This window comes from Gambusia affinis, linkage group LG15 (genome assembly GCF_019740435.1).
Source record: "Gambusia affinis linkage group LG15, SWU_Gaff_1.0, whole genome shotgun sequence".
Lineage (NCBI taxonomy): Eukaryota > Metazoa > Chordata > Actinopteri > Cyprinodontiformes > Poeciliidae > Gambusia > Gambusia affinis.
Window position 1 is genome coordinate 19,587,136 of NC_057882.1, and position 26,514 is coordinate 19,613,649.

The following is a 26,514-nucleotide window of genomic DNA, read 5'->3' on the forward strand; positions in this document are numbered from 1 at the left end:
CGAACAAAGATTATTTGAGAAGAACCATGAAAAAAATTTCAGAATAAATGAACTTTATTTCCATTTTAGTTTTAATAAGTGGGTATAAACAATAGATCAGTGGATATGTAGTGACAGTCAGACTTTTACATGTAGAAATCATAAGCGTCATTATTCTGTGCTTCAACTTAATGAAGCACCATCCATTTTACAATCCTTAAAACCAGAATTGGTAGAATTCTTCTACATGTATTGGTTTTTCCTTGTTTCACCCAGCTTTTAAAAATTCTGGACATTTTTTTCTTGTATGGTTGAGCCAATGGCCGGTCAAACTCTTAGCGTCAGATGAAGGAAATTATTCAGGAATTATAGGCTGAGGGACACCAAGACTGGGACATTCATCCATATATTACTTAGGGTGTATATATATATATCTGAGCTTGTATTCATATTCATGACCTGTATGGTTTAAGAAAAATCCACAATCAATTAAAACTTGGGCACCCAGGCTTTTTATATTGTTTATATATATATTTTTTTGCAATTTTAGTTCACCCTTGAAAAAAAAATAGTTCAAATACATACTTTAAAGCTCAATATTAATATGACATGCATGATGAGTGAATGTAAATGTCTGAGTTTACAATCATAATTAAAAAAGTACACCCTCCATCATTTATAGGCTTTTAATGTATAATTGATGCAATGTGTAGTGAATAAAGTGAATATAAAAACAACACTGAATTGTCCAGTGTTTTTGGAGTGGAAAGCCACAGACTTTAGAGGGTGTATTTTCTTTTTACCATTTCTACAGATACATGTGTTCCCACCCTCACTGTGACATGAAATACAGATGCATGTATGAACCAAGTAGCTTATTAATGGTTGTGAGCAGCTCCATAGTGTCTTGTCATACCCCTGATTTAATCCAGTGAAATGCATGTTGTGTAAAGGATCCGTTCAGAGTTCCAGACAGTCCATAATGCTGCCATCTGCCTGAAATGAATGTGAGTTTAATGGTTAGTACAAACTCAGTTTTCCTGTGATGTGTCTGTTCTCAGCTATTTTCCCACAGAATGTTTTGAAACATTCTGATGGAGTTCTGCAGCCATCAGTCGCAATTCGATTCCCATCATGGATCAAATTAGATGTATTCTTTTGGCAAAAGCCTTGTACTTTTAAACAAGCCGTTTCCTTTTGATTATCATTAGCTACGACTGTTTCTTTTATATAATCACTGTTTACAAAAAGTAGACAATCTAGTAGAAAGAGGATGAACAGAAAACGGAGAGGAGGCAATGACAAAAGAAGGAGGGCTTGTATAAGGAATAGACAAAACAAAATATCTACTTTTCTCGACAAAACACGTTTAGTGGAAATATAAATATATACATTTCTTGACGGAAACTCGTGTAAGGACAAGGAAAAACTAAATATATATTTATGCTTTTATTTCTTATGTCAGTTTTGGTACTCCATGGCTTTGTGCAAACCACATTTTACCAGTGTCCTTGGCTTCGTATGTGTGAGTGAGACAATCCCCAGCTTTAAGTCTGGATTTGAACTATCAGCATTATTTTAATGATCAGAAATATTGGTCTGTCTAGACCCTTTATGCATAATACAATTAACTATAATCTAATATATTTAAAAGAAATGAATTTGTATTGTGACAAACAGTCCTACTGACTAGAATAGTCACACGTTGTGTATATGTTTTGAACCATGGCAGCAGGAGTCAAACAGTGAGGGTGATGGATTCCTATTGGTAGTTACTGTCACAGTTCTGTGTCTGTAAGTGTGACCTTATGACTCTTTCAGAATCCTTGTATATGGCAATAGGCCTCCAGGCTGGAGAAGAGGATGTACAGGAACCAGAGTCCGAAGAAGAGCAGCGAGGTGAGGACCTTGGGAATCTTTGGACCTCCGAGTTCGCCTCCTATGGATGGCCTCCTGCGTAGCATCAGCACTCCCATGCTAAAGAACGCAAAAATAGTGAAGAGTGTGACCGAGAAGGCCAGGGAACCAGGGTCGACGCGGAAGACCTTCCCTTTCACCTCCCAGTACACCGCAGCCACAGACCAGGCCAGGCCAATGCCCAAAAACACATTGACTGCATTGCTTCCCGTCACGTTCCCCACAGACGCGTCTGCATACTGGTCCTGAGTGGCAGCCACTTTACTGGCAAAAGTGTCTGAAAGGATGAAAAATATAAGAAGTATTATTTAAAATCAATTAATTCGGTTGTTTTTTTTGCTTTTCATGTGGAACATAATTAAGAACAGGCATAAAAGATTGTTCAATGCGATTCTGTCAAAATATTACAATTATTATACCCGCATAAATCCAGAGTGAAGTGAGCAAAATGTTCCTAGAACTGCATGATGGCAGCATGTTGAAGTAGATTGTTCTTTTCGTAGACTTTTGTTCTTATTTTTGTTGATTTGATTGGGGTATTTATTATTATTACAATTGTTATTTTTGCTCCTCCCTTCTGTAACCGTGGCTTGTAACCTTTCACTTCAGAAATTCTGAACTATCAGGTCAAGTAAAGTTTGCCAGAATGAGAGTGTATGTACCAGGAAGTGAAGTCCCCAGCGCCACAAAGACCACAGCAGTCACAGAGTCTCTGAGGCCAACAGTGCAGCCAAAATGCGACGCCAGGTCTCCGATGATGGCGGTTAGGAGGCCGATGACAGAGATGGACACAATGAAGCACGCCCAGCCGTTCCAGTACTCGGTGGGCGGGACACAAGCAAATAAAATTTTCCAGAAAACGCAAAGTATGTGCATAAAATAGTCGAAGCAGTTGGGTGTTCTTTGCTCCTGTCCCTCATCATCATCACCTGTTTAAAGAAGACACAATGATGACTAAGAAGCTGGGAGCAAACAGACAATAAAATTAACCTTTACTTAAACAGAAAATAGTTGTGGTCTGATTACCCATTGTACTTATAAAAAAGTCATATATAAATATGTAAAAACATTATATTCATTGGTAAAGTCCAAGTCTCCACTACTCCACTAATCATTTCAAAATGTTTCTCACATGTTTACGATGTGAAAGTTAACTAGAAAATCTAGTTAACTTTTAGAAGGAAAATAAGAATTTGCAAAAGACAAATTGTATAAGTAAACACATCCAGAAACTAACACCATTTTGAAGCTCCTTTTGTTTCAATTGTCCACAATTTTGTCACATTATAAAAACCTAGTATTTTAATTTGTGATTTTTTAAATGAGCATCATTCATTAGGTGATGGTGCACATTTTCTGTCAGGACACTAAAGTTAAAAAGAGTTTCAACTCTTGATCCCTAGAACTGCAGGGATCAATGTCCCTGCAGTCAGATGTCCTGACAGTTAGCAGGACATCTGCTAACTGTCCTGGACACAAACAGTACATTTAGTGAGGAAAACAGTATTCAAATATGCATGGATTTATCGGTTAAATATAACCGATACATACACAAAATCCAAAACACTTTAAGTTCAAACTTCCACTGACCTGCACTCACTGTGACTGCTTCAATGAACTGCTCTTTCCATGAGTGAGTCCCAATCACTTCTGCTAGATTTGTGTCTTGGAGGAGATGATCCACAGTTTTCTGATGCAAGAAATGAAACAAGTTAGGAAATATTAATTATAACTCACACTGAGGTGAAAGCAACAAATGAGTTTCCATTTCATCCTTTTGGGCCTAGTAGTTATGTAGTTAACATAAAAAGCTGAGCCAACGTTAATAAATCTGGTCCATTTATGTTCTACAGCTCACACAGCACACAGAAGCACTGCACTGTGCAATTGAAATGAAACAGAACAGCTGAAACAAAATACAGGAGCCTTGCAGAAGTAGTAAGTGAACCTTCCCACATGTTGCCACAGTATTAACATGTAGTTCAAAGCACTTCTTTTGGATTTATTGTGACAGATAGTAGTGTGGTGTTGTGAAACAAAATAAAACTGATTCACAGTTTTCAAACCGTATGTATACAGAGATTAAATTAAGCTCGTAAAATGAATACTTTTGCAAGGCACTTTGGATAAAAGCAGGAATTTATTCTGGTAGCACAAACTGTAGGAATTGTACCTGGTCTATTACTCCATTGGGAGTCTGATGGATATAGAGAATCATATTGTTAATGAAGCAAGACAGGCTGTCCTCTGAGACATTAAGCTTCACTTAGGTATTTTGTTAAGTACATGTTGTTTTAAGTCAGAATATTGACCCAAGATATATAAATATGTTATATATCTATGTAGTTAAATCTAGAGGAGAATAATCTTTTTCTACGAGGTGCACACCTTAAAATCACAGGCTTCTTTTATGATGACTTCTAGTCTGCTGTGCTCTCCTAGAATAGGTTTACCCATCTCAGAAATCCTCCTGGCCTCTTCCTCCTCAGGAGTTGGGTTGCCTTTTAGAGGGTACAAACGTTAATTCACTATATCATTAATAAAACAAACACACATTAAACCTCTTCCTGCGGAAGCGTGAGGAACACAGCAAACAAAAACAATCCCATGTGCCTGCACACACACATGTAACACTGAAAGGCGCCTTTGAAGCATTAAAGTAGACTGGATTTCTAGGTTAATGTTGGTAGGATTGGGACAGGTATCTTGTTTGACAGAATTTTTATTATAAACGTTGCTCTTGATTTTCAGAGGTAATTGAACAGCCTGAAATGAAATGAAGGGACTGTTTAGTGGACACAAGCACTTTAAATCTTGGCCACCAACAAGAACTGCCTTTTTTGAGGTCCCTTAAAAATGTTCTTGCCGAGACGACAGGTCTATAAAAAACAACAACAGCAACAATTTTCAGTTTGTTTAATTTTGAAGTAGAACCGTGTTCGAGTCAATGGCTAGATGCAATCCTTAGGTAGAAACTTTTCAAGCTACTTTAAATAATGAACTGAGATTACTGTAATTAGAACTAACTGGAATGCATGTGTGATTGAACTGAAATAATTTTTTGTAAAGTTCTAGAGGCGACATTGTTGTGAACTGGCAATACATAATTAAACTGAAACTGAAATGTAACATTGTTGTTGATAGTTAAGGAGCAAAGAATAAACCGCTCTATCTGTGACCATCACAGTTTTACAATATTATAATCCTTTTTAAAAGCTGCAAAGGTTGCCTTTAAAACACACATCTCAACTTGTCCCCCCAAATCTTACCCTGGTTCAGTAGTAGAGCTATGAAGAGAAACAGACAATTACTCAATATATAATAGACATTGAACTTGAAAAGAAGAAAAAAATTAATAAATAAATAAATAAACAAATATATATATATATATATATATATATATATATATATATATATATAAATATATATATATATATATATATATATATATATATATATATATATATATATATATACATATATATATATATATATATATTTGGACACACCTTCTCATTGAATTCAAATAGAAAGTGTGTCCAAACGTTTGGTCTGTACTGTATATTGTTTGGGCTCAATTCTAACAAACAGTTCCAACTTTACAACTTCTCTACGACAAAATGACAATATTTTCCCCTCACAGTTCCTCCAGCATCCAACAGTGAGGTTACAGAAACAGTCACTACTTTCATAAAAGCTGCAGCACGTGTTACACCGAAACAGAGTGATATTAAGTTACTGGCTCTGACGTGCTCAGGCAGCTCCACACATGCACAGCTGAGCAGTGATCTTGGTGCTGTGTCAGTCTACTTATGCTTTACCCTTTTGTGTAAAATGAAAAACTTGCCTGTCTGCTTTACAGATTTTAAAACCACTTCAGGGCCACAGTTAGAAAACCACAGGTATGGATGTGAAACTGCTTGTAGACTTACCAGAAATTCCTCTCTTTAGCCACTTGGGGTTTTCAAGCACTACGAAGAAGTTTTCCTGCTTTTCGTACTCTTCCACATTTAAAATGCATATCTGTAATGTCTGACTAGAAATGTTCAAGAACACAGATATTTCTTTCATTAAAAGGCAAATTAAATACTTGTTTGAACATGACAGCAGTATGTGTCAGAAAGGTAAACACACAGAATATAAAAACTATTTATTTTTATGTTCCAAATACGAGCCCAACTATCATACTTTCTCTTTAAAGAATCAACCTGTTGATGGACTATGTTACAAAGACATCCTTTACTATGTCTACAGTTTATCAATGTACTAACGCAGCTTATGCAACCTGAAAATTTAATGTGAAAAAGATCTGTCAGTTTACATGCGGCGACTGAAGTTTCCCCCAACTAATCAGAGTCAGGATTATCCGTAGGTGTCAAGTCATCGGGTAATTCTGTCTAATAGGACCTCCTACAGTGCAGGCTGATTACCCTCAGTCTCCTTTCAGAAAGGTTCTAGTGTCCCTTTCCTCTGAGCTCAAACAAGTTCAGACTTTAAATAGACACAGAACATCCAAACGTGTTCAGTCTGTGCGTTATTTAGGACAAAAGGAAAACTATTTAATATGAATGAGAAGACATAAACAGTGTTAACAGCCCAGCAACACTAAATATTTACTGAACGATATGTTGAATAACCAAATAAATGTGAAAATATGACTTTATTTAAATCTCAACCTCACATTTTAACATTCCTGGTCTGAGGGAATGTGTTGAGGTTGAAAATGTATATTTTTCAGAAGGATGCCTGTAAAGAGGTGTGAATACTTTTCTAAGTGCCAGCTGAAAAGGACAGGAATATGTGACTCTTATTTAAATAAAGAAATACAACAGAACTACAGCAGATAACTGGCTGGTTTATCTGAGCTCCCAGTGCTAACTACAAACAACCAATCAGAACCAGGAGGAGGGTCTTAGTGCTATCAATCACATCTCGTGTGGCGCTGCTCAGCCCTGTCTACATACTGCGCCTCACCTTGTCTGTTCATTGGTGAATTCCACCTCCCCTCTGACCTCCTCATAGTCCACTCCAGCCTTGGCACTACCATCCTCAGTGTGGTACGGCACAGCCACTGTGCCCCTGGAGCCTGAGTTCCTCAACACGGTCACCGTCAGCATGCCGGTGCTCTCACTCACTCGCAGCACCTGCTGCCCAAAGGTAAAGATCCCAGCATGGTCATCGTCCAGTATAGTGACTGTGGCCAGCAGAGGTTCCACCAGTCTAGCCTTGGGCGGAGAACCGGTCCCTTCACTCCCTCCCTCCTCTAACCTCAGATTTTGAAGACGCACAAAGAAATGTTCATCCTCTTCAAAGATGTCATCATCCAAAATCCCCACCTGCAGAGAAAGCAGTATTGTTCCGTTACTTTTCCCTCTGGACGCCAAGTAACAATTTAAACACAGACACATCTGTAGGCCGACTGGCTCTGCTTTTAATTTATTGGGGACACAAAGCAAATAAAGAACTTGTTGCCACTACAAATTAAGATATATATATATATCAGCTTTCAAACACAGATATAAGATATAAATCTTTAAATTGGAATTTCATTGAAATATTTATGTATTTGAAACTCTAGTATGTAACTTTTATAAAATGCTTTTTACGTACTTGTTGAAACTGTCATTATGTTTTCACGGTATAGTATTAGACAGATAATCTGTGGAGCAATCACCTCTGATTGGTGGTGTCTTTCTGATGAACACCCAACAATCAGAGTGCATATTTACAAAATTAATATTTTATTTTCATTGCCCTTTCTATATAATTCTACCCAAAATGTCCTCACTGGGAGCAAAGTGAAATCAAAATCTAATGTCTTCATTGTGTGCACAAACTTGGCAAATAAAGCATATTTTGATTACTCTAAGACTTTAAATAATGGTTTAAAAAGTTTCAGTGGAGAAGCAGAAAACACAAAAATAACTTACTAGCCTTTAAGATATCTTTTTACCTTGATCTCTTTTCGGGTTTCCCCTGGTTTGAATGTCAGAGTTCCCTTGTTAAACTCATAGTCTGTTCCAGCGTTGGCAGATCCGTTTTCTGTACAGTAGTCCACATAGAAGGTGTTTTGGCCTGTGCCTCCATCGAGGACCACCCACAGGGTCACAGAGCCGCAGTTCTCTGTGCATTGGTACTGGACGCTTTCAAAACAGATATGTGAGCATGTCGCCTTGTCCGCATCCTGTCCCAGCGCGCGCCGTTTCTGCTCTGCTGCGTGCTTCCTTAAAATGTTTCCAGCACCGATCATCCTCCGTGTTGCTTGGACACGATAAAAGGCACGACTCTTCTTCCGGTGGACCAGGGCAGAGTAGTTGGCCATCTCGATCAGCTCGTCCAGGTCTTTATCCGGATGCTTCTCCTTCAGATCTTTCAAGATGCGGACTACCTGTCCAAGGGAGGAAACAGGTTGTAAGTGAAAAACTGTAACAGAAGAGATCTGGGAGCTTCCTGGAGTCAAATAGAAAGTGTTTAATAACTGTGCTTGAAGTTCTACTATAACCTTCTAGATAATGTTACCACCCACATGGTTGTATAAGAGCAAAATGAGAAGATTTACAGTGCTGTGCTAAAGTATTTGCCTCCATGTTGATTTTTTTAAATGTTTTTTGGTGTGCTTATGCTTTCATGTCGGTTTAGGTTTCAGATCATCAAGCTAACTTTGATGGCAGACATATGCCTCTCAAATTTTAGATGTTAATATGCTGTCTATTAAATTTTTCTCATGGCTCTAGCTACAAGAAACAGAGCAAACTCGCATTTACTGAGACGTAACACCATCCCAGTTTCAATCTTACCTCTTTCCATGATGTACATGTCTTACCTCATCTTTGTTCTGGTCCAGCTCACTGCCTGTCTGCACAGACACCGTCACACCAGAGGAGTTTCCAGGGCCTGGATTGCCGTCTGACAGCTTTCCGTCCATAACATCAATGCCATTGGGGGAATCGTCCCCCTCCATTTCCACTACAATCCCATGCCTCTTGTCGGCACGGTATCTCTTATGCATGTATTTGTAAAAGAATAGGCGGCGGTCAGCGATCCAAGCCAACATCACACAGACGGGAAAATACAGCAGTGTTACTACAGCTTCCCAAACCTGGACACACAGACAAGATGACCATTAGGTTATCTATACTGTAAATGTATTGTACTTATTCCTTATGTGAAGTCACATAATGTTTTACGTAATAGCTGGGGATCTACAGGGTGGACTATTTACAAAGAAATATCTAACTCAACTCCTGTGATAACTACAGTTATTTAATTTGTTCACATAATGACATTTGGTGTATAAGTTAGTGGTCGATGCTCACATTTACAGTTGCTAGTATGACCTTAATACATCCCCTTTTTTAGTTGTTTAAGCAGAGATTTTAAATTTTACACATTCTCACACCAAAAGACAGTGGATCTCTTCTACTGTTATTAATTTTCAATATTCTTACAAAGGATATGCAGCTTCAATCTGGTTTATTTTATCTTTTACTTGTTTAATGCACTTTGACAACCAACAAAATATGTTAGTTCCTGGTGTATTATACTGAACTGAAAACAGGAAGTTACTGTTACTGACTATTGCAGGCGATCCAAATTAAAAATAATTAGTTAATTTGTCAAAAGTAATCAGATTAGGTGTATCCAGATAATTATATTAAGTTTATTAAGAAGATATGTTAAACAAACAAAATTAAATAAACTCAATTCAATTACAAACAAATTTTTTTTAAGTTGGAGGTCTTCTCCAACGTCGTTGTCCACACTTAGTCTCTGTCTTTGAAAAAATATATATTACAAAAATTTAAGCATAAGGAAATTAATAATTTATACCAAATCATGTAATGTTTTATAATTAGGTGTGTTGCTTTTGATGCAATTGTGTTCTGTCCTGATGTTCTGCTGCATCGGGACAGAATATCACAATTTTGACACGATGTCACTGTCTCGGGTTTTTAATTTAAGCGACAGGATCAACTGACTATCTATTAATAAAATTTCACTTGTTTTAAGAGTGCTCCCAAGTACGGAAAAGGATTAAGGCCACAGAAAAAAAAAAAAAATTCTGACTTTAAAGTCAGAATTCTTTTTTTTTTTTCGGTGGCCCTAATCCTCTTCCGTACCCAAGTAGTCAGATGATCAAAGCCAATGTAATCAGATGTACAAAAATTTATTTTGTCAAATCAGTCAGTTTTACTTTCAGTGAGTGAAATATCTGCATTGGATATTTTGAGGGTGAGTTTGAGAAGAAGAGCTATTTGGTCATGACTGCCGAATCTGGGTTGCAGTTGAGGACAACGGGTAGAATGGAGACCTGCCTCAACAATCCCTGGAGAGATGACGGCCAGAATGAGGTAGAGCCAAATGTATGCAAAGATGCTCCAGAAAGCTGTGATAAAAAACACTCGCAGGTGTTTGATCTTGCGAGACTGTCCATCTGGAATTACTGACACACACAGACCAATTATCACAAGCACGTTAAAGGCCGCACTGCCGACTATGGTGCCTGGGCCGAGCTCCCCAGCATTGAAGTTGTGTCCACACACCTGTACAAGGGAAACAAGAACAGAACATTGAACTTTTCTGAACCTTTGCAGTTGGTGCAAATATGTTTTAATGTTTTACAATGAATTTCAAAAAGTAGGTTGTCTAGTTTACCCATAAGAGTAAACTTTTTTATCCAATTTATATAAGTTTGCTTAAATAACTAGATAAACAGCATTTTTTACTCTTTTTTTAATGTAGATTACACTTTCACAGGCAGCGGTGATTGCTTGTGTTTGTAGTAGATGGAAGAGAGTACCTCAATAACAGAGAGCAGGATCTCTGGTGCGGAGGAGCCCAGGGCCATGAGTGTCAGGTTGGACACGGTTTCATTCCAGACCCGCACGGTTTTCACCGTGGTTTCCCCATCAGGTTTGGTAATGGTCACCTCCTTCTCCTGATTTGGTCATTTCAGGATATCATATTTACATGAAACACAGATAAATCTGATGATTCATAGACACAATCACTGAGCACAAATTGGACACTGTGGATAATGAGTCTGAATCTTAGGCTGACTTTAACAGGTTCTAAATATTAAAAAGAATGATGATACCTGAGATGTAATGACTTCTATGGATGCCATAAAACGGTCTGCAATGACGGATACACCAAGGAATATATACATGAGAGAGAGGAAGTACACAATCGCCCTCCCTGCTTGTTCCCCAACTGGAGGGTTGAGAGGCTCCCAGACTGGCAGCAGAATGCCGGGTTTACACACCACGACACCTGCGCATTTCCTCTTTTCAGACTCTGTGGAGTTGTCAGAGGACTGAGATTGTTCAGGCGTAGACGCTCGCTCCAGGACTTGAGGCCTGATGGACATGCAAGGGTGGCACAGGAGGAGGAGGAAAAAGAAGACGAAGAAGAGTGGGCCGTGGTGAAAGAAAAGGAGCCCCATCGTATCCCTGAGTCAGATGGCACCTGGGGGTCAGAGTTCACTGGTGGGCGGCAGCTGGGTTGGTCCTAGAGAAACAGAGACATGACAAAAGAGCTCAACAGTTTATCGGCACAACTGAAAACTGAATAAACTTTAAGGTTTAATGAAATGTGAGATTCAGGTAATTTTTTCCCTTTTGGATCGGCCAAGGTCCAAATGTTGATAACGCTTTATAAAGTGTAAGAGAATGTCATCTATGTTGTACTTACTCAGCTTAACCATCTGATCCAGGTAAAAAGTAAGGATTGGACAAGTGGATAATTTTCTCTTTGTAATGAAATATTTTATCAAATCTGATTGTGATTAACTTTAATCTAGTTATATCCTGCTAAACAGAAACTGAAAAAGAAATTTCACATCCTGTTAACTAGTGGGAGGTAAAGCTGCACTGGTTGCTGGTTGGTGATTAAACAGGCAGAGAGATCAATTCTGCAAAAACACCCATCATATCTGTTTGAGACGCAACAGAAATGTATCAGAAAAAGCAATCAAAAGACAACTCAAGTTGATTCATTGTAGTCAGTGAGGAGAACTAGAGGTCAACCAGGTTAGGAACCTGCTGCAAAAGAAATAAGGGCACAAACGTGTCACTTACAACAATCGGGATACATTATGCAGCATTTCAAACACATATTTTTAGACTTTAATAAGTTTATATTAAGGGTGCACCAATTGCAGTTTTCTGGACGATTACTGATCTTTAAGAAAACTGACTTGCCGATTCCAGTTTTGGCTGATATCAATTTTTTTTGTCGACTTTCTTGCTAGTTATAGCAAGAAAGTTGCTGAGATGGAAAAGGTGAAGTGACTATTGTTAACTGCAAATGTGCAAACATGACCTAGCAGGCAGGTCTGACAGTCAAACTGCAACAGAGAACAGTGGTTGATTTTTAGACCTTTGTTGACAAAGATAAATCAGTGGATGATATCGGCTTCATATAAGTATTGGCTGATCACCATTCTCCCAAAATTAAAGAAATCTGGGCCAATTTATTAGTGCCTTCCTACTTTATATCTGTGTCTTTGACATTTCCAGTTCATCAGTGGGCTGTGGACAATTTCTCTGTTTGAAACGAAAAACACCTGGGGACGAGCAACAGTGACAGCTGAACCACTAGCCTGACCAGCAATCTCCACAGCGCTATTTCAAGATGGGTATTTCCTTTTAATGCCTTCCCCCTCTACCACAATAACAGTCACATTTTCCTGTTATGACTAGGTCTGACAGTAAAAAAAAATATCCCCTCTGCCATCTGCCATTGAATTGTGGTGTTGAAGATCAAGTTTGTTTCTAGTTTTTGCATGCTACCATTGAAAAGTCAGAGATTGTCTGTGTATTTATTAGGCACACTGATGGTGACTATAAGGTATGTTAGAATAGAATACAATAGAATTCAACTTTATTGTCATTGCACTGTCACAAGTACAAGCAACGAGATGTAGTTTGCGTCTATCGAGAAGTGCTCTAAATGTGTTATAGAAAAATGCAGCAACTGTTTCCCAAAGCGGAACAGCAAAGACTTGAGTTGCTTAAACCTCCACAGTGCAGCTTAAATCAGAGAGTCAGAGGAAAATCTCAGAACATGAAAGCAGGTCTGAAACCACAGTGTAATACTTTTAAACACAATCCTTTTTCTTTGATTTCAATTTAATTTAACTACAGTTTATTCACACATCAGTCATTAGATACAATACACATGTGCAGTAAATATTTTTACAAAAACTAAATGTTTGAAAGGATAACTATTTAAAGATGCATTGGATTCATGAAGAAGAAACCATTATACCAAAAAGATACATTTATCTACACAAGTGTTTCTCAGGGTACTTATGAGCATAAGTAGCTCCAGAGAAAACAAGGTGAGGACTCAGATCCACATATAAGAGGGGCTCTTTAGCTTGCTTTCAACAGAAAATACAAAATTGATGCTTGTGATAGTAAAGATGAACATTAGTGATTTATGACCTATGAGGGCACATCTGTTGCATAGATGGCAGAAATACTTTCTTGGCCTTAACAGAGAAACTGATTAGGTTGGCAAGGTTCTGAAAAACTAGTAAAGAATAACAACCAAAGAAGACTTTGCAAAAGTCCAAACACCACCTTTATTCCATTTTGTCTCTGTATACTCACAAGCATCTTTGTATTTTACTGTCATTGTAAATAGTAATTGGCAGTACTATACTTGTGTTGTACTTTATCAAGTCCAGAGGACTCCAAAGCTCTTCACACTACATTCACCCATTCACACACTAACAGTAGCCACAGCTGCACCTGGAGCTATCTGACAGAAGCAAAGTTGCCATTCACCTGCACCACTAGGCCCTCTGACCACCATCAAGGTAGGTGATGTGTCTTGCCCAAGGGCACAACAACAGAGTCAGATGGAGCAGGGGCTCGAACCGACAACCCACAGATTACAGGATGAACTTCTACCACCATCAGATCAACAAGCGTAGCAGAGGTTTAAATTGAAAGGAAGTGGTTTTTAACATTACCAGAAACACTTCAAACATAATGCTACCTTTTGTGAAATTCCAGAAAAAAACAACAAAAGAATTCAGCAAACATGTCAGAGGTCTTCCACAAGTCTGGTTCATCGTGGTAAGAGATTCTCTTTATCAACCGTAAAACCAGATCTGTAGCAACACAGCCTGAAAGGCTGAAAAGCTTGGGCACTAATGGGTATTCATGTGGACAATTACTCTACAACCAGATTAGTTTTAAAACAGTCAAAGTTTTAAAATCAGTTTTACAAAGCCCATAATAGGAAAATTATGGGCAGAGACGAGAAGGTGTGTATGAGCAAGCTAACTACAAACATGGCAGGGTCACACCAAGTCTGTCAGCAGAATGGGACAAAATACTAACAAACTATTGTGAGACGTTTGTGGAAGTATATATTTAACCTAAATCATAGAGTTCAACAGGCAGTTCAACTGAAGACACACACACACACGCACACACACACACACACACCCACACACACCCACCCACGCAGACACACACACTCCAGGCTCATCTATTCACTTCCAGCTGTTCACCTGAACAATCACGGCTGATAAACAACAAAAGTTCATGATGCTAATTTTAAATTTCTGTTACATGATAAATACATATTGTTTATTAATAAATGATAAACAATATGATGAATGCCAAACCCTATTCAGTATTCAGGAAAATCACAGCAAAACATGCTGTGTCCAAAGCTATGGCTTAGTGATTGATGCATAACAATGACAGATGAGAAAGAGAGAGTCAGGGGAAAGATGGACTCATTGCACCTGATATCATCATTGCACTACTTAATAAAATTAGCACTATAGTGTTACTTCCTAATATTGTGCAGTCTTATTATGCTTAATATTGACATAATTCACCTTAAGAAAAAAATTGCTAATGAGTACATTGATTTTTATTAGGTAAACAAATGTGTGAAGGGAATGGCAAAAGCATTCTTTAAATGTATAGAAGATGCTGAATGGTTCAAACAACACACTAAACACAATCAGAGTGAACATTATGGAGCAAGGCTGATAGATTCTGGAAATGTTACCTAAACACAACGCTTGAAAGATTCCAGAGTTTTGCTGCAGAGCTGCTGTCTTTATTCCACCGGACTAAAGTGTCTATTGAAACAGATACTTAGGTTTTGCATCTTTGATGCAGCTCGAGCTCAGCTAGCTCATTATAGAGTTGTGATTCAGAAACACAGCCCAGAGAGCCTGCTGCATCGCATTTCACTTTCCAAGGTCTGCTATGGTTACCACGGCCTCAGGCAGAGGGCCATTTTACACCAGCTGTGGTGTAGTGGGTTGGGTCGCACCCCAATAAAATCCAATAAACGTTACGCTTTGAAAGCTATACAACTCATAACCTAAGATAGTCATACAGTAGAAATAGTTTAAAAAGGCAGATAAAATAAAAAATAATTAAGTACAAAACTCCTTTGAAGTATTATTGAAGTGTTTGATATTGAAACAATCAACTTGTTGTTTTTATTTTTTTCAGTTTAGTGAAAAACCAGAAACAAATTTTAAAAGGGAAATATATATTTTTCATAGTACACATGTAAAGCATTATCAAGTAACTGTGTCAACTTCAGTTGTTATAAAAATGCTATATATATATATCAAATTATAAAAAATTTGACTTCGTAATTTAACGCTTTGATTATTGGGCCTCCCTTTAAAAACTCCAGCTCTTTCTGAAACTCTGCCTTCAGAACATCATCACAACATGGCTCCTCCATTAGCCCTTTAACAATGTTTGCACTATTGTTGCACTGAGAAGTGGCTCACATAATAAGCTGAGCAGATGCATAGTTCCACCAGGTGTTAGCTAATTGTCGCTGACTAGTCTGAAGGAGCTGAGTGTGGGAGTTGCGGGGGAGAGGAGTACAGTAATGTGGAAAATCAGAACCTTGGAAACTGCAGCTCCGAGGAGGCGATCGGCTCACCCAGGCATTTCGCACAGGTGAATGGTTGCCACTGAGATTCAGTGATTTCTCTAAATGCATGAAAGAATCAAAGCAGCACTCCAAGTATGTTTTTGATGGGGGAATAGCATTATAACATGATGTAAAACTTATAAAAGCTGATTTTATATAAAACTACCCTTTAAACACTTTTGTAACCAAATGAAATCTGAACAAGAAAAATCTATTCATCACAGGCTTAAACATGTTACAGTAATCTTTACCATCAGAATGCTATCCTCAAACTCCAAAGATGATCTTGGTATTTTATTAGACCCAAAGTATACAGGGGTAAATAACAGATTTGTTTTGATAGATGACACCAGATAGCTCATCAGAGATGACTGGCAGCAATCAGTAGAGCGCTGATGGAGAACAAGTGCGTGCTGATAAGATCCGGTACTGGAAGGCTTGGATGCATTATTGATAGGTGCATCCATCTAAATACAGCAGGATATCTATTCCTTTTGTGTTACGTACCAGTAGCTAGGTACATTTTTAGATGGTGGCTTTAACAGTTAGTTATTACAAGAATGCTCATCAGTTGGTTCTTTTTATAAATTATTTGAGACTGCTGCTGCCTCATTTAAACACATCAAACACAAATCAAATATTCTATTTTTTCTTTGAATATATATATATATATATATATATATATATATATATATATATATATATATGTATATATATATATATATATATATATATATATATATATATATATATATATATATATATATATATATATATATATATATATATATATATATATATATATATATATATATATATATATATATATATATATATATATATATATATCTGACAATAAAAACTGGCCAATGTAAATACCAATAAATAAACAAATAAGTAGTAAGACTCACTCTCTGCTTACAAGTGTTTCCTGCCTGGGAGGCAGGGGTCGCTGGACGGTGATAGCTGTTTGGTCCACTTTTCCTCTTCATGCACAGAGAACAGAGAGCTCATCTCCCCTTACTGCCTCTGTCACAGCCACTGTTTGTCAGCACCAGAGATAAGTGATTGTCTGGTTTATCTTACACTGATAGGAGTGCCAGCAGAAAGGAGTTAGCACCTTTCACAGTTTAATATTTCCTTCCTGTATGCAGACAGAGGGATGCTGCAGGACGGGGGAGGTTCCTTCACATGTTCAGATCACTCAGCTGTAAAGGTGAGATAAATCATTTAGGTAATCAATAACAGCAGCTCTATGCAGTCTGACTCACAGGAAGAATGGTGGGCAAACTCAACATCTTCTGGACACCGGATTAACATCCTTTTGTGGTCGTGCGCTTGACTGTAAAATGCAGGCAGTGAAATGCAACATAGATCAACTTGTTGTGTCAAGCTGCTCTACTTCTAACATCAATGGATCAACCATTACAGTCAGACCTGTAAAATATCAATGTAAAATACATTCTAGAACTTATTGCAGTTTGCTTATATTTTCATAAATACTGATAAATAATATACTTTGTTTGGATATCTAAATAAACTTCCAGCAACGTATTGAGAACATGCCACATGCTGGTAAACAAGAACAAACTGTATTCGATGAACGAATTGAATTCTACTGTATGTTGTTTAACATAGTTCACCTTTTCAGGGTGTAATCTGTTCTCACATGTAATCCTATGCTATTCTGTGTATCCATTTCAAAGCATGTCAATCAAAGCCTGTGTCAGCACACTGATTGCAAGGTAACAATCAGTGTGCTTCTGAACAACTAAAACAGTCCCAAAATTCAAATCATCAGTTTAAATACTGCGAATATTCCTGTTGTGCTGCTGCTAAAGCTCTGAGCAATCGGGGCCATTTTTCAGGTATTGTGGGGATGGGTCTCTGTGAATCAAGAGTTTTTTAATTCTAAGTTCTGTAAGGTTCTATTTAGAGGTATCCAAGAAATTAGCAGGTAATCAAAAACAGATTATTTTTGGCTTAACTTGCCCCAATTGGGAAACAGATGGTCTGAAAGGATGGGGATTTATGTCTTTGTTCCTCTTGTCTTCAAAGATGAGGAGGCACAGAGTAAGAGCTAAAAGGTTATCCTGACAACACTCTTCAGTGTGGAAGCTGAAAGAATTCATCCAGACAACTGCAACTTTAAGACTAAAGGTGTAAGGCTTTGTGTGCGCTTTGAACTCAAATACCAATGATTTAACAGGAAGAAATGTGATATGGCTAATAACAACCAAAGCAAACAATGCCAGGAAACCTATAAGTTCATTCTAGGCTTGGTAGGCAGAGTATATTTAAAAACTTTCAACTTTGAACTGGACAAGATCGTCAGTAGTCTGAGAGCAATTAACGTACCTAGAGTGTTTAAAATGGCTGAGAATTATTTTTTTAGTTTGACGTTCTTGTGAAGAGTCATCCAAATATATCTAGTTAAAATACTTCAGCCTTAATTCACTTTGGGAGGAAATTGGTCCAATCAAGTCAAATTGCTAAAACACCTCAATTACAAGAACAACCTCTGATCGGTTTACAGCCAAATCTAGGCTACTAGACTGTCTCAGTGTTCCATTTTCTGTCTGTTTGCCACTGAAGCAAAGAAAGGAAAAGGATCTGTCCCTTTAATAAATAACACAGGGCTTTGGCGCACTACTGTTAGTCTGTCAAAGTACCAGATGAATCAGAGTGTAAGATAATCCATCTGGCCACACAGGCACACACAGACAGAGTGTGACCAAGCCAAATCAGTAACAAGGCATTAAATCTGTCTGTTGGACCTTTTGTTGTCACAACTGAATTTTCTGCATATTTTGAAATCTCAATTTTACTTTGCCTCTTCACAAAGGTTTCATGAACTACCCTCCGCACAATCTGTATGACTGACTGGCAACTAGAACTTGGAATATTTAGAAGACTTCCTGGAGTGTGAAGACAATTATAACACTGCTATGGCTGTAGTACTCACCTGGTATTTCTCTGTCCCATCAACACTTTATTGCAACACCTTCCAATGGCCAGCTTACCCAATAAACCTAGATCACATCATACCTTGACTCTCTCAGACCATATCAGAATGGAGCTACATGCTAAAAATGAACTATAAAAACACAATGCTATTGGCTGTATCCAATCCTTAATGACCAAGTCATACACTGACACATGCAAGCCATCCTTTATGGATACAAATGTCAGTGCTATCGCTCTTTACCCAGAACCCAGAAACACCGTGATAAGACAGATTCATCCAAACTGAGGGAAAGGATAAAATTAATAGATTTGATGATGTTCAATCCATCATCAAAAATGGACAGAGTATGTCACAAATGCAAATCAACCATAACATGACAGGGACTCAAAAAATATGGTTTTCATGGAAGAATCGCAAGTGGAAAACCACCGAGGGGGCCACCTACCACACGATGCAGGCACAACTACAATGTCTATACATGTTAGTTACAGCATCATGCCTTAAGAGTACTTTTCTTCTGCAGAAAGGGTAGAAACATGTGCAGAGACAGCAGGGAACAGAAGAAGAAAGAATGGAAGAATGTCATTCTTCTATTTTTCTTTTATGGAAGAATGGCAAGTGGAAAACCATTGTTAAAAAAACAGACAACAAAGCCACAGACTGTATAGGGTAAATAGAAAATGAGGAAGAAGGTATTCTGGTCAAATGAGACCACAATGTAACTTTCTGGCCTACTTTTGCTCACAGAAGACATATACTGAGTTGCACAACTACCACGCAATATGTGCAGGGACCACCTCATTGTTGATACATGGTGGTTACAGCATCATGCCGCAAGGGTGCTTGGACAAATAAACTGTTTTAGAGTTAATGGGAAAATATCTATCTATCTATCTATCTATCTATCTATCTATCTATCTATCTATCTATCTATCTATCTATCTATCTATCTATCTATCTATCTATCTATCTATCTATCTATCTATCTATCTATCTATCTATCTATCTATCTATCTATCTATCTATCTATCTATCTAACTCTGAACAATTAACCTGCTTTGGAGAGCATATTACGTTAACAGCCGTTGCCATGGTGATCTATCTACCAAATGAATCTTCCTACGTTCAGATATAAATGGAATACTGTTAAATGGAAATATTGGTATGGAAAAACATTGTTAAATAGGTTTGATTTTAACTTTTTTAGCCTAAAGTTGTTTTTTTCTTGGTTTATTTTTTATTATAAGAAAGAGGTTATACAATGTAGGCTAAAGTCTGTTAAAATGTTATCGTACCGAGTAGTTTCCATTGCGTAAAATTTTCCAGAGCAACCTCTGCAAATGTTTAAGCAGGTTAAACATGTTACAGGGAGGCCTCCTTGCTGCTCATAGCATGCAGGGCTGATGGATACAATCTAAAAGACCAACCAAGCAAAATCATACAAAATGGTGATATTTCAAAGTATAGACCCAGTGTGCTAACATTTATTGAAGAGAAACACAATCTGTGTGAGCAGAGTAACTATTATCTATGTAATTTCAGCTTCTTTGAACCCATAAATACTATTCTGGTATGCCGTAAAAGGCTTTGGCATATTTATTTTATATGCCAAAGCCAATGTTTTGTGAAGTAACAGTTTTCCCCTGTCACGACTGGCTGTCATGAGTTTGGCTATGACTCTGCACTACCAATGACTGACTATGGTTATCCATCTCTCAGAGTGCCTAACAATAAATGAACAACAGCAGCTCAATCAGTACCACAGAACAGTTAATTGCTTTCTGACATGTCAGTGCGCTGCCTCTGTCTCCACTGACTCAAAATCACCATCAATCTGCACAGCAGCAGTGCAGGCCTGGCTGAGCACAAGGCTTAGCTTACAGTGCAGTATGAACACTGTCGCAATGTTCAGTACCTCAAGTATGCTGATCTGTCTTCAGTGGCCAGGTTTCTAATTTATCCTGCCTACAACAATGTACATGTACTCAGTGACTGACTCGCACAAACAGTCTCAAAGACGCGTAGTAACTGCGGCTCTCTACGCAGCACTGACAGTTGTGAAGTAGATGAAACAGGCCTGGATGCCAGACTAGCTCATCAAACTTGCTAGAGTCCTTTAGGATTGTGAGAAATGAAGGGATTTGTTATAAGAAATGTAGGATAGTAGGTACACTTGACTATGAAATCTCAACTGTCCACAATACATCTGAGAAGAAGGAAAAGTTTCATGTTTTGATAATGAGTCCTATAGCTGCTTAAAAATAACAAAGATCAGGGTGCAGTCAAAGAAAAAAATTAGTACTACAGTTCAAGAGGAAATTGTGGATAAAAGAGGAAAGGTCACATCACGAGTTTGGCAGTATCTTGGATCTCTAAAACAAAAAACTAATTAATATTTATCTATATCGTGTGGGAGTCCTGCTTGATCATAAGCGTGATCTTCTGGGGGCTTCATAACCTTCACAGCCACTACAGGATATTCTACAACTCTCTTGTGGAATATCCTGTTCCCTCTAGGACTGAGTGCTTTGGTTGAAAATACAATGCTTATTTCATAATAAGTTTTTCAGCCATGTTGCCCAGCCCTAACTTTGTTACCAATAACTAACTCATTCCTGCTCCAGATCGACATGTGTCTCATTCAGTACCTGAGCAACCAGTGTTTCGGCAAGAGAGGGTGTACTTGGATTATTATGCCATTGCCGCCAGACAACCTGAAAATAGTCTCAAAACAACAATATTATTCTTTATTGGTATATCTCCTGGCACAATTTATTGCCCAGCAGAATCAGATATTGTGACAGGCCTACTAATGCCGTGTGCATGAAGAGGAAAAAGAGGCTGTCATGATGCCATCGGTGGGTGACTTTGACAATGACAGATTAAATTAAGAGTCGAAACTGATACATATGCATTACGATGTCCAACCTACTTAGACTGACGTTGCACAAAACCTGGGTGGAGATCATTCAGATGTGAGGGTGACACATTCAGCTGTCTACAGCTGAGATTGAGGCATTTTATTTCTGCCTCAAAGCTTTTGGTGAACCTGAGAATATCGCCAAGAACTTCAGCACATGAAACTTTGCAAAATCAAAAGCGTTTTCACATTAGGCAGAAGTTGGTTTTGTTTACATTTTATAACAGAAAGATGATACAGGAAATAGCAGAAACTTAAATGGCATATCAGATCAATTAAAGAGACAGTTGTTGGAGTCTTCAGTGGCAGGAAGTAAGAAGTTAGCAGGTTTCTATTGCGTTACTCATTTAATTCTGATGAAAACGGGTCCCTTTGGACTCATTAAGTGATCCCCAACTCTTGTTTCAGCAGTTGTAGAAAACTTAATTTTCCCGAGACTTCTCCACTTAAACCTCAGTGCTGAAGGAGGCTGCACGGGGTCAGAGGTGAGGCTCTCAGAGAGGGGTCGGGAGACGAGCGGCTGACAGCCAGCAGCTCCCCAGGTTTCCATTACCTGAGTCACTCTGCTCAGCCACCAGTGGCCCTGTCACCTTAGAAGGAGCAGCGTTCTCAACTTCACCATGAACCCAGACAGGGACACCTGTTATGCAATATTCAGTGTACTGCTCGAAACATCAACATCAGTGAGAATATGCAAAGTGATCTGACAATATCATATGAACAAACACCATTCACGGTTCAGACATAAGCAATCCGTTGTTTCACCGTGCCTTTCTCCCATGTGACCACCAGTATGCAGTTGCCTTGGAAACATAGCCACACACACCAGATTTTCTCACGTCACAACAGCAAAACATTTTATGGAGATGTCATAGACCAACACAAAGCAGATATGTAAAGTCGAAGGAAAATGACAAATTTTTTTAGATGGGGCTCAGTCTGAAAAGTGCCATGAATTTGCATGCAGGCCACTGAGTCAATACTTTGAAGAACCTTAAAGTCCCAAACAAATCTCTTTTGTGTATCTAGAGATTAAAATCTTTAACCAATCATTTTTGGATTAATGCCTCAAATCTGGATGGAGATTTTGGTCAGACCGTATTGAAAGTCGAAATAATTTTCAAGTCTTGCCCCAAATTCTCAGTTAGAGTTTTGGACTTTGACTAAGCCATGAATGAATAAACATGGTTTGATAAAATTAACTGATTGGATCTCGGGCTGCATTTTCAAGGTTATAATCCTGCTGGGAGGCAAACTTCTGCCCTGTCTCAGGTCAGCCTCAAAGAGGCTTTTTTCCCATGATTTTTCTGTTTTTAACTTCACTCATCCTCCCATCAGTTCTGACCAACATCTCTACTCCAGCTGAAGAAATTGGTCCCATAGTATCATGACACCACTACCATGTTTCCATGTAAACTTCTCCACAATTTCCTTCCTGACCTATCTGCTATGTGCCTTGGTGTTTATGCTGTTGTTTGAGCTTTCAGAGATTAAATCATACACCAGGTAGCTTTTTGTACTAAATAAGTGACTTCTCAAGACAATTTGGTCTTGATTTCAATTAGGGATACCATTGTAAAAGGAATTAAAAAAAACACTCTTTCATTTCTATGTAAAGATTTTGTAATCCACATGCTGTTTTTTTTAACTTTCTGATGGCCTATGACATAAAATGCAAATGAAATATATTGAGGTTTGAGTTTCAAATACAAGGACAAAAAACTTTAAATTATAAAAGTTACTAAATATTACCCAGATTAAATAGAGGTTTTTATTTCTGGTGTATATTGACTGTATGAAATGCTCAGGGGAAATAAGAAAGAGTAACAACCATATAAAATTACCTAATCACACCCTTTGGTCCATCACTGCCTCCTCTTGTCCAAAGTAGCACCAACTAAATGTTAACAAAATGCACGTAGATAATAAACCTGGAATTCAGTGACAACAAAATAGACCCTCACTCTTCTCTCCAACCCACCAGAGAGGCAAGACTTAACAATACATTACAGCAAAGTTTTCATTGTAACCTAAGCTATGCAATGTTAACTATCCTAAATCACCAAAACATTCAAAATCTCATATAGATCACAGTTACAGGAAAGAACATCCAGAGTATATGTTCTCATGTTCTTGGCTATTGTCTTGGCAAGAAAGACAAGGCAATCCAATTGACTGGAGATATAGGAGAGCCATCTGTAGGTCCTAACTTCCTGAAAGTAAGCAGATGAAAGGACGGATCATCTGTACAGTTTTACAGATTCACTGTACAGGAAACGTGAGAGAAACGTGAGGTGTAATGTGGCCCATTGTTCCATGAACAACGGTGTTTATACGATGCAGAATCATGCATGTACTTACACTGCAAACACTTCTAGAATAACATTCTCTTGCCATTGATAAAAACAAAATGTAATCAGAGATAAAAAAAAAAGACCTTTTGCATTTTATACAGTACAAAACGTTTTAATAGCTACACCTCATAACTTTGTCATAAATTTATCCATGAAGAGTAAGCAAAGATTCAATACAATGATATATTCAACTGGTGGATTTTAATAATAATAATAATAATAATAATAATAATAATAATAATAATAATAATAATAATAATAATAATAATAATAATAATGATATAATAAAACAAGTATTCCAAATCTTCTTTCAGCAATAAATTATAACATAAAACTATTATGCTCTATGCAGAAAAAAAATCTGAGTACAATTAAAAAGGGGAATAAAACAACAAATCAAGTGCAAATTTTAAAGAAATCCTTATTCTAAAAGTGATCCAAGGAAAACAGTCTGCCTAATCAGCAAGAGTTGGGGTGGTTTTTGTAGCAAACAGCACCTTTTCCATCAGTAACTCTCATGTAGATGGGCATTCCTGTGGCTGATAAAGGTTACTGTGAGTAGTTAAGCATTTTTTAAAATAAGTTACATCCCCAAAGGACAAATCCAATTCAGCCTTTGAATGAGAGCTCTTTTTATGTTGTTGCTTTCAAAGATTAGTAGAAACATTTGATGAGCTTGAGATCAAAATCTAAAAGTAGACTGCATTTTTTGCACTTCCTTTAGATTTCCTAAAACGGTTTGATTTCACAAATCTTTATGTTTTTAATATTAATAATTTTAAAGTGTAGAAACATCTTTGACCTGATCCTGCTTGAAAACATCAAGTTGAGTTAACTGTTTCACAAATAGCTTTTTTTCTTTCTCAAAAATAAAATATGTTTTAAAGTGTGTGTCACACTGAAAGAATAATTTACTTTTGAAAAGTAGAAAAAATTACAGTACTACAAAGTTTAAGACAGGCCAAAAGTACCACTTAGATAATTTTGTTTAAACGTTATTTAGGTCACAGCTCTCCTGGAAACAATCTGAGGCTGAACAAGTGGAACTTAGTCCAGGTTTGACCTTTCTTTTCTTAGATGTTCAGATTATGAACTAGAAATGATCAAATCTAGTAAATATTCATGATAACGGTGAAATAGCCCTCCAAAAAAATTTAAAATGAGTAAAACATCTTATGCTTAACATACAAACTAGTTGAGTGAATGCAAAATTTTAACGAACTGGTTTATTTTTCTGTTTTGTTCCAGCAAAATTAATAAAATAAAATAAAATATTTATTTGTAATTTTCCATTGTGGAAAACAGAAAACAGCTTATTTTCTCAATAAGGCCCTGAAAAGCTTTTTTTCAGACTGGGTGACCAAATAGTCTGTTCAGCAGCCGCTACTCCAGCCTCGGTCCTTACCTTCAGCTTCGCGGCGTGGCTCCACCAAAAGCTGCCATAACCAGTGAAAGTTCTGAAAAATATCACCCGGTTGAACTCTCCCCCTTCTGAGACACGCCTGAACTCACACAGCGAGTTTTCGGGCTCCCGCTCATTGTCGTTCACTAACAGTGGCTGGAGATGCTGTGAGCGCAATCGGCAGATGTCGTGCTGCCTTCAGGGTCCGGCTCGTGAGCGCCAACGTCGGACGCTTTGAGGTTTAACAAGTGGCGAATATCGGTGTCTCTGCCTGAAAATAACATCAGTGTGACTACTTTCTGTCATTATTAATACGAACCAACATATTAACCAACTGAACCGCTTTTCTTTCAGCAGTAACATTACATTTAAATGGTGATACAGACAGTCTAAAAGTCTTTGTTGGTGCAAGTGAAGGCAGCACTAGCCGAGAACAGTTCTCATCTGCACCGGTTGCTTGTTTTTGTGTTGAACAGACTGCCTCCTGTGTTCATATTGTAAACTTTGTCAATGTTTACGATATGTTCTTTTCGTTTTTCAATATTTAGCTTTAGATACCTTTACTCCATTTAGTAAAAGTAAAAATATGGTTTCCTATTTAAAGCTGAAATTAGTTTTAAGTCACTCATGTGATTCAAAGTCAGAACAATAACTTTTAAATCAGCTTACAAGGAATAGTTATCATTTAGTCAGTGTGTTAGTTATTTACTAGTTACTGAATAGTTATGATTGGGCCAGATATAAAATAGAACAACTTTGAATTATATTTAAAAATAAATAGTAAAAAACTCAGAAATAAATACTGCCAGTCTGTGTACAAAAAAGCAGGTGGATGTTTGCAAATGTGTGCCAGCTTCATTGAGAGAATCTAAGATCATTTCACAATAATACAGCTGTACCTAAAATTATTCAAGAAACGCTGCAAGTTAAGTTTACTGGCAAAATTCAAAACACATCACACAAAAACAGTTTAAATATTCAAAAACAACTAAAGTGATAAGGGGCTTAACAAAATTCAACACCAGACAGATCCTGCGAT

General features: G+C 37.6%; 1 protein-coding gene across 3 annotated transcripts; it reads right to left on the reverse strand.

Annotated features, from left to right (window-relative positions):
* Positions 1-88: 88 nt before the first annotated feature.
* Positions 89-25,709, reverse strand: slc8a2a (solute carrier family 8 member 2a). 3 transcript variants are annotated; one of them, XM_044140407.1, is made up of 13 exons: positions 25,479-25,709; positions 10,994-11,406; positions 10,697-10,834; positions 10,212-10,439; positions 8,720-8,995; positions 7,850-8,284; positions 6,871-7,232; positions 5,829-5,932; positions 5,166-5,183; positions 4,285-4,397; positions 3,487-3,586; positions 2,559-2,825; positions 89-2,173 (listed from the first exon to the last, which is right to left on the reverse strand). In XM_044140407.1, exons 2-13 carry the CDS (start codon positions 11,339-11,341, stop codon positions 1,797-1,799), a joined length of 2,766 nt encoding a protein of 921 aa, XP_043996342.1. In that variant the 5' UTR covers positions 11,342-11,406; positions 25,479-25,709; the 3' UTR covers positions 89-1,796. The 3 variants fall into 3 exon arrangements, with proteins under 3 accessions (XP_043996342.1, XP_043996343.1, XP_043996344.1); XM_044140408.1 differs by lacking the exon at positions 5,166-5,183; XM_044140409.1 differs by lacking the exons at positions 8,720-8,995; positions 10,212-10,439; positions 10,697-10,834; positions 10,994-11,406; positions 25,479-25,709 and having other exon boundaries at positions 6,871-7,043; positions 7,165-7,232; positions 7,850-7,883.
* Between the last annotated feature and the right edge of the window lie 805 nt (positions 25,710-26,514).

Coding starts and splice junctions, on each gene's coding strand:
- slc8a2a (XM_044140407.1), bottom strand. CDS start 11,341: ATGGGGCTCCTTTTCTTTCACCACGGCCCACTCTTCTTCGTCTTCTTT. Junction 7,233..7,849: donor AAACCCGAAAAGAGATCAAG/GTAAAAAGATAT, acceptor CTTTCTCTGCAG/GTGGGGATTTTGGATGATGA. Junction 2,174..2,558: donor GCTGGGGACTTCACTTCCTG/GTACATACACTC, acceptor TCATCCTTTCAG/ACACTTTTGCCAGTAAAGTG.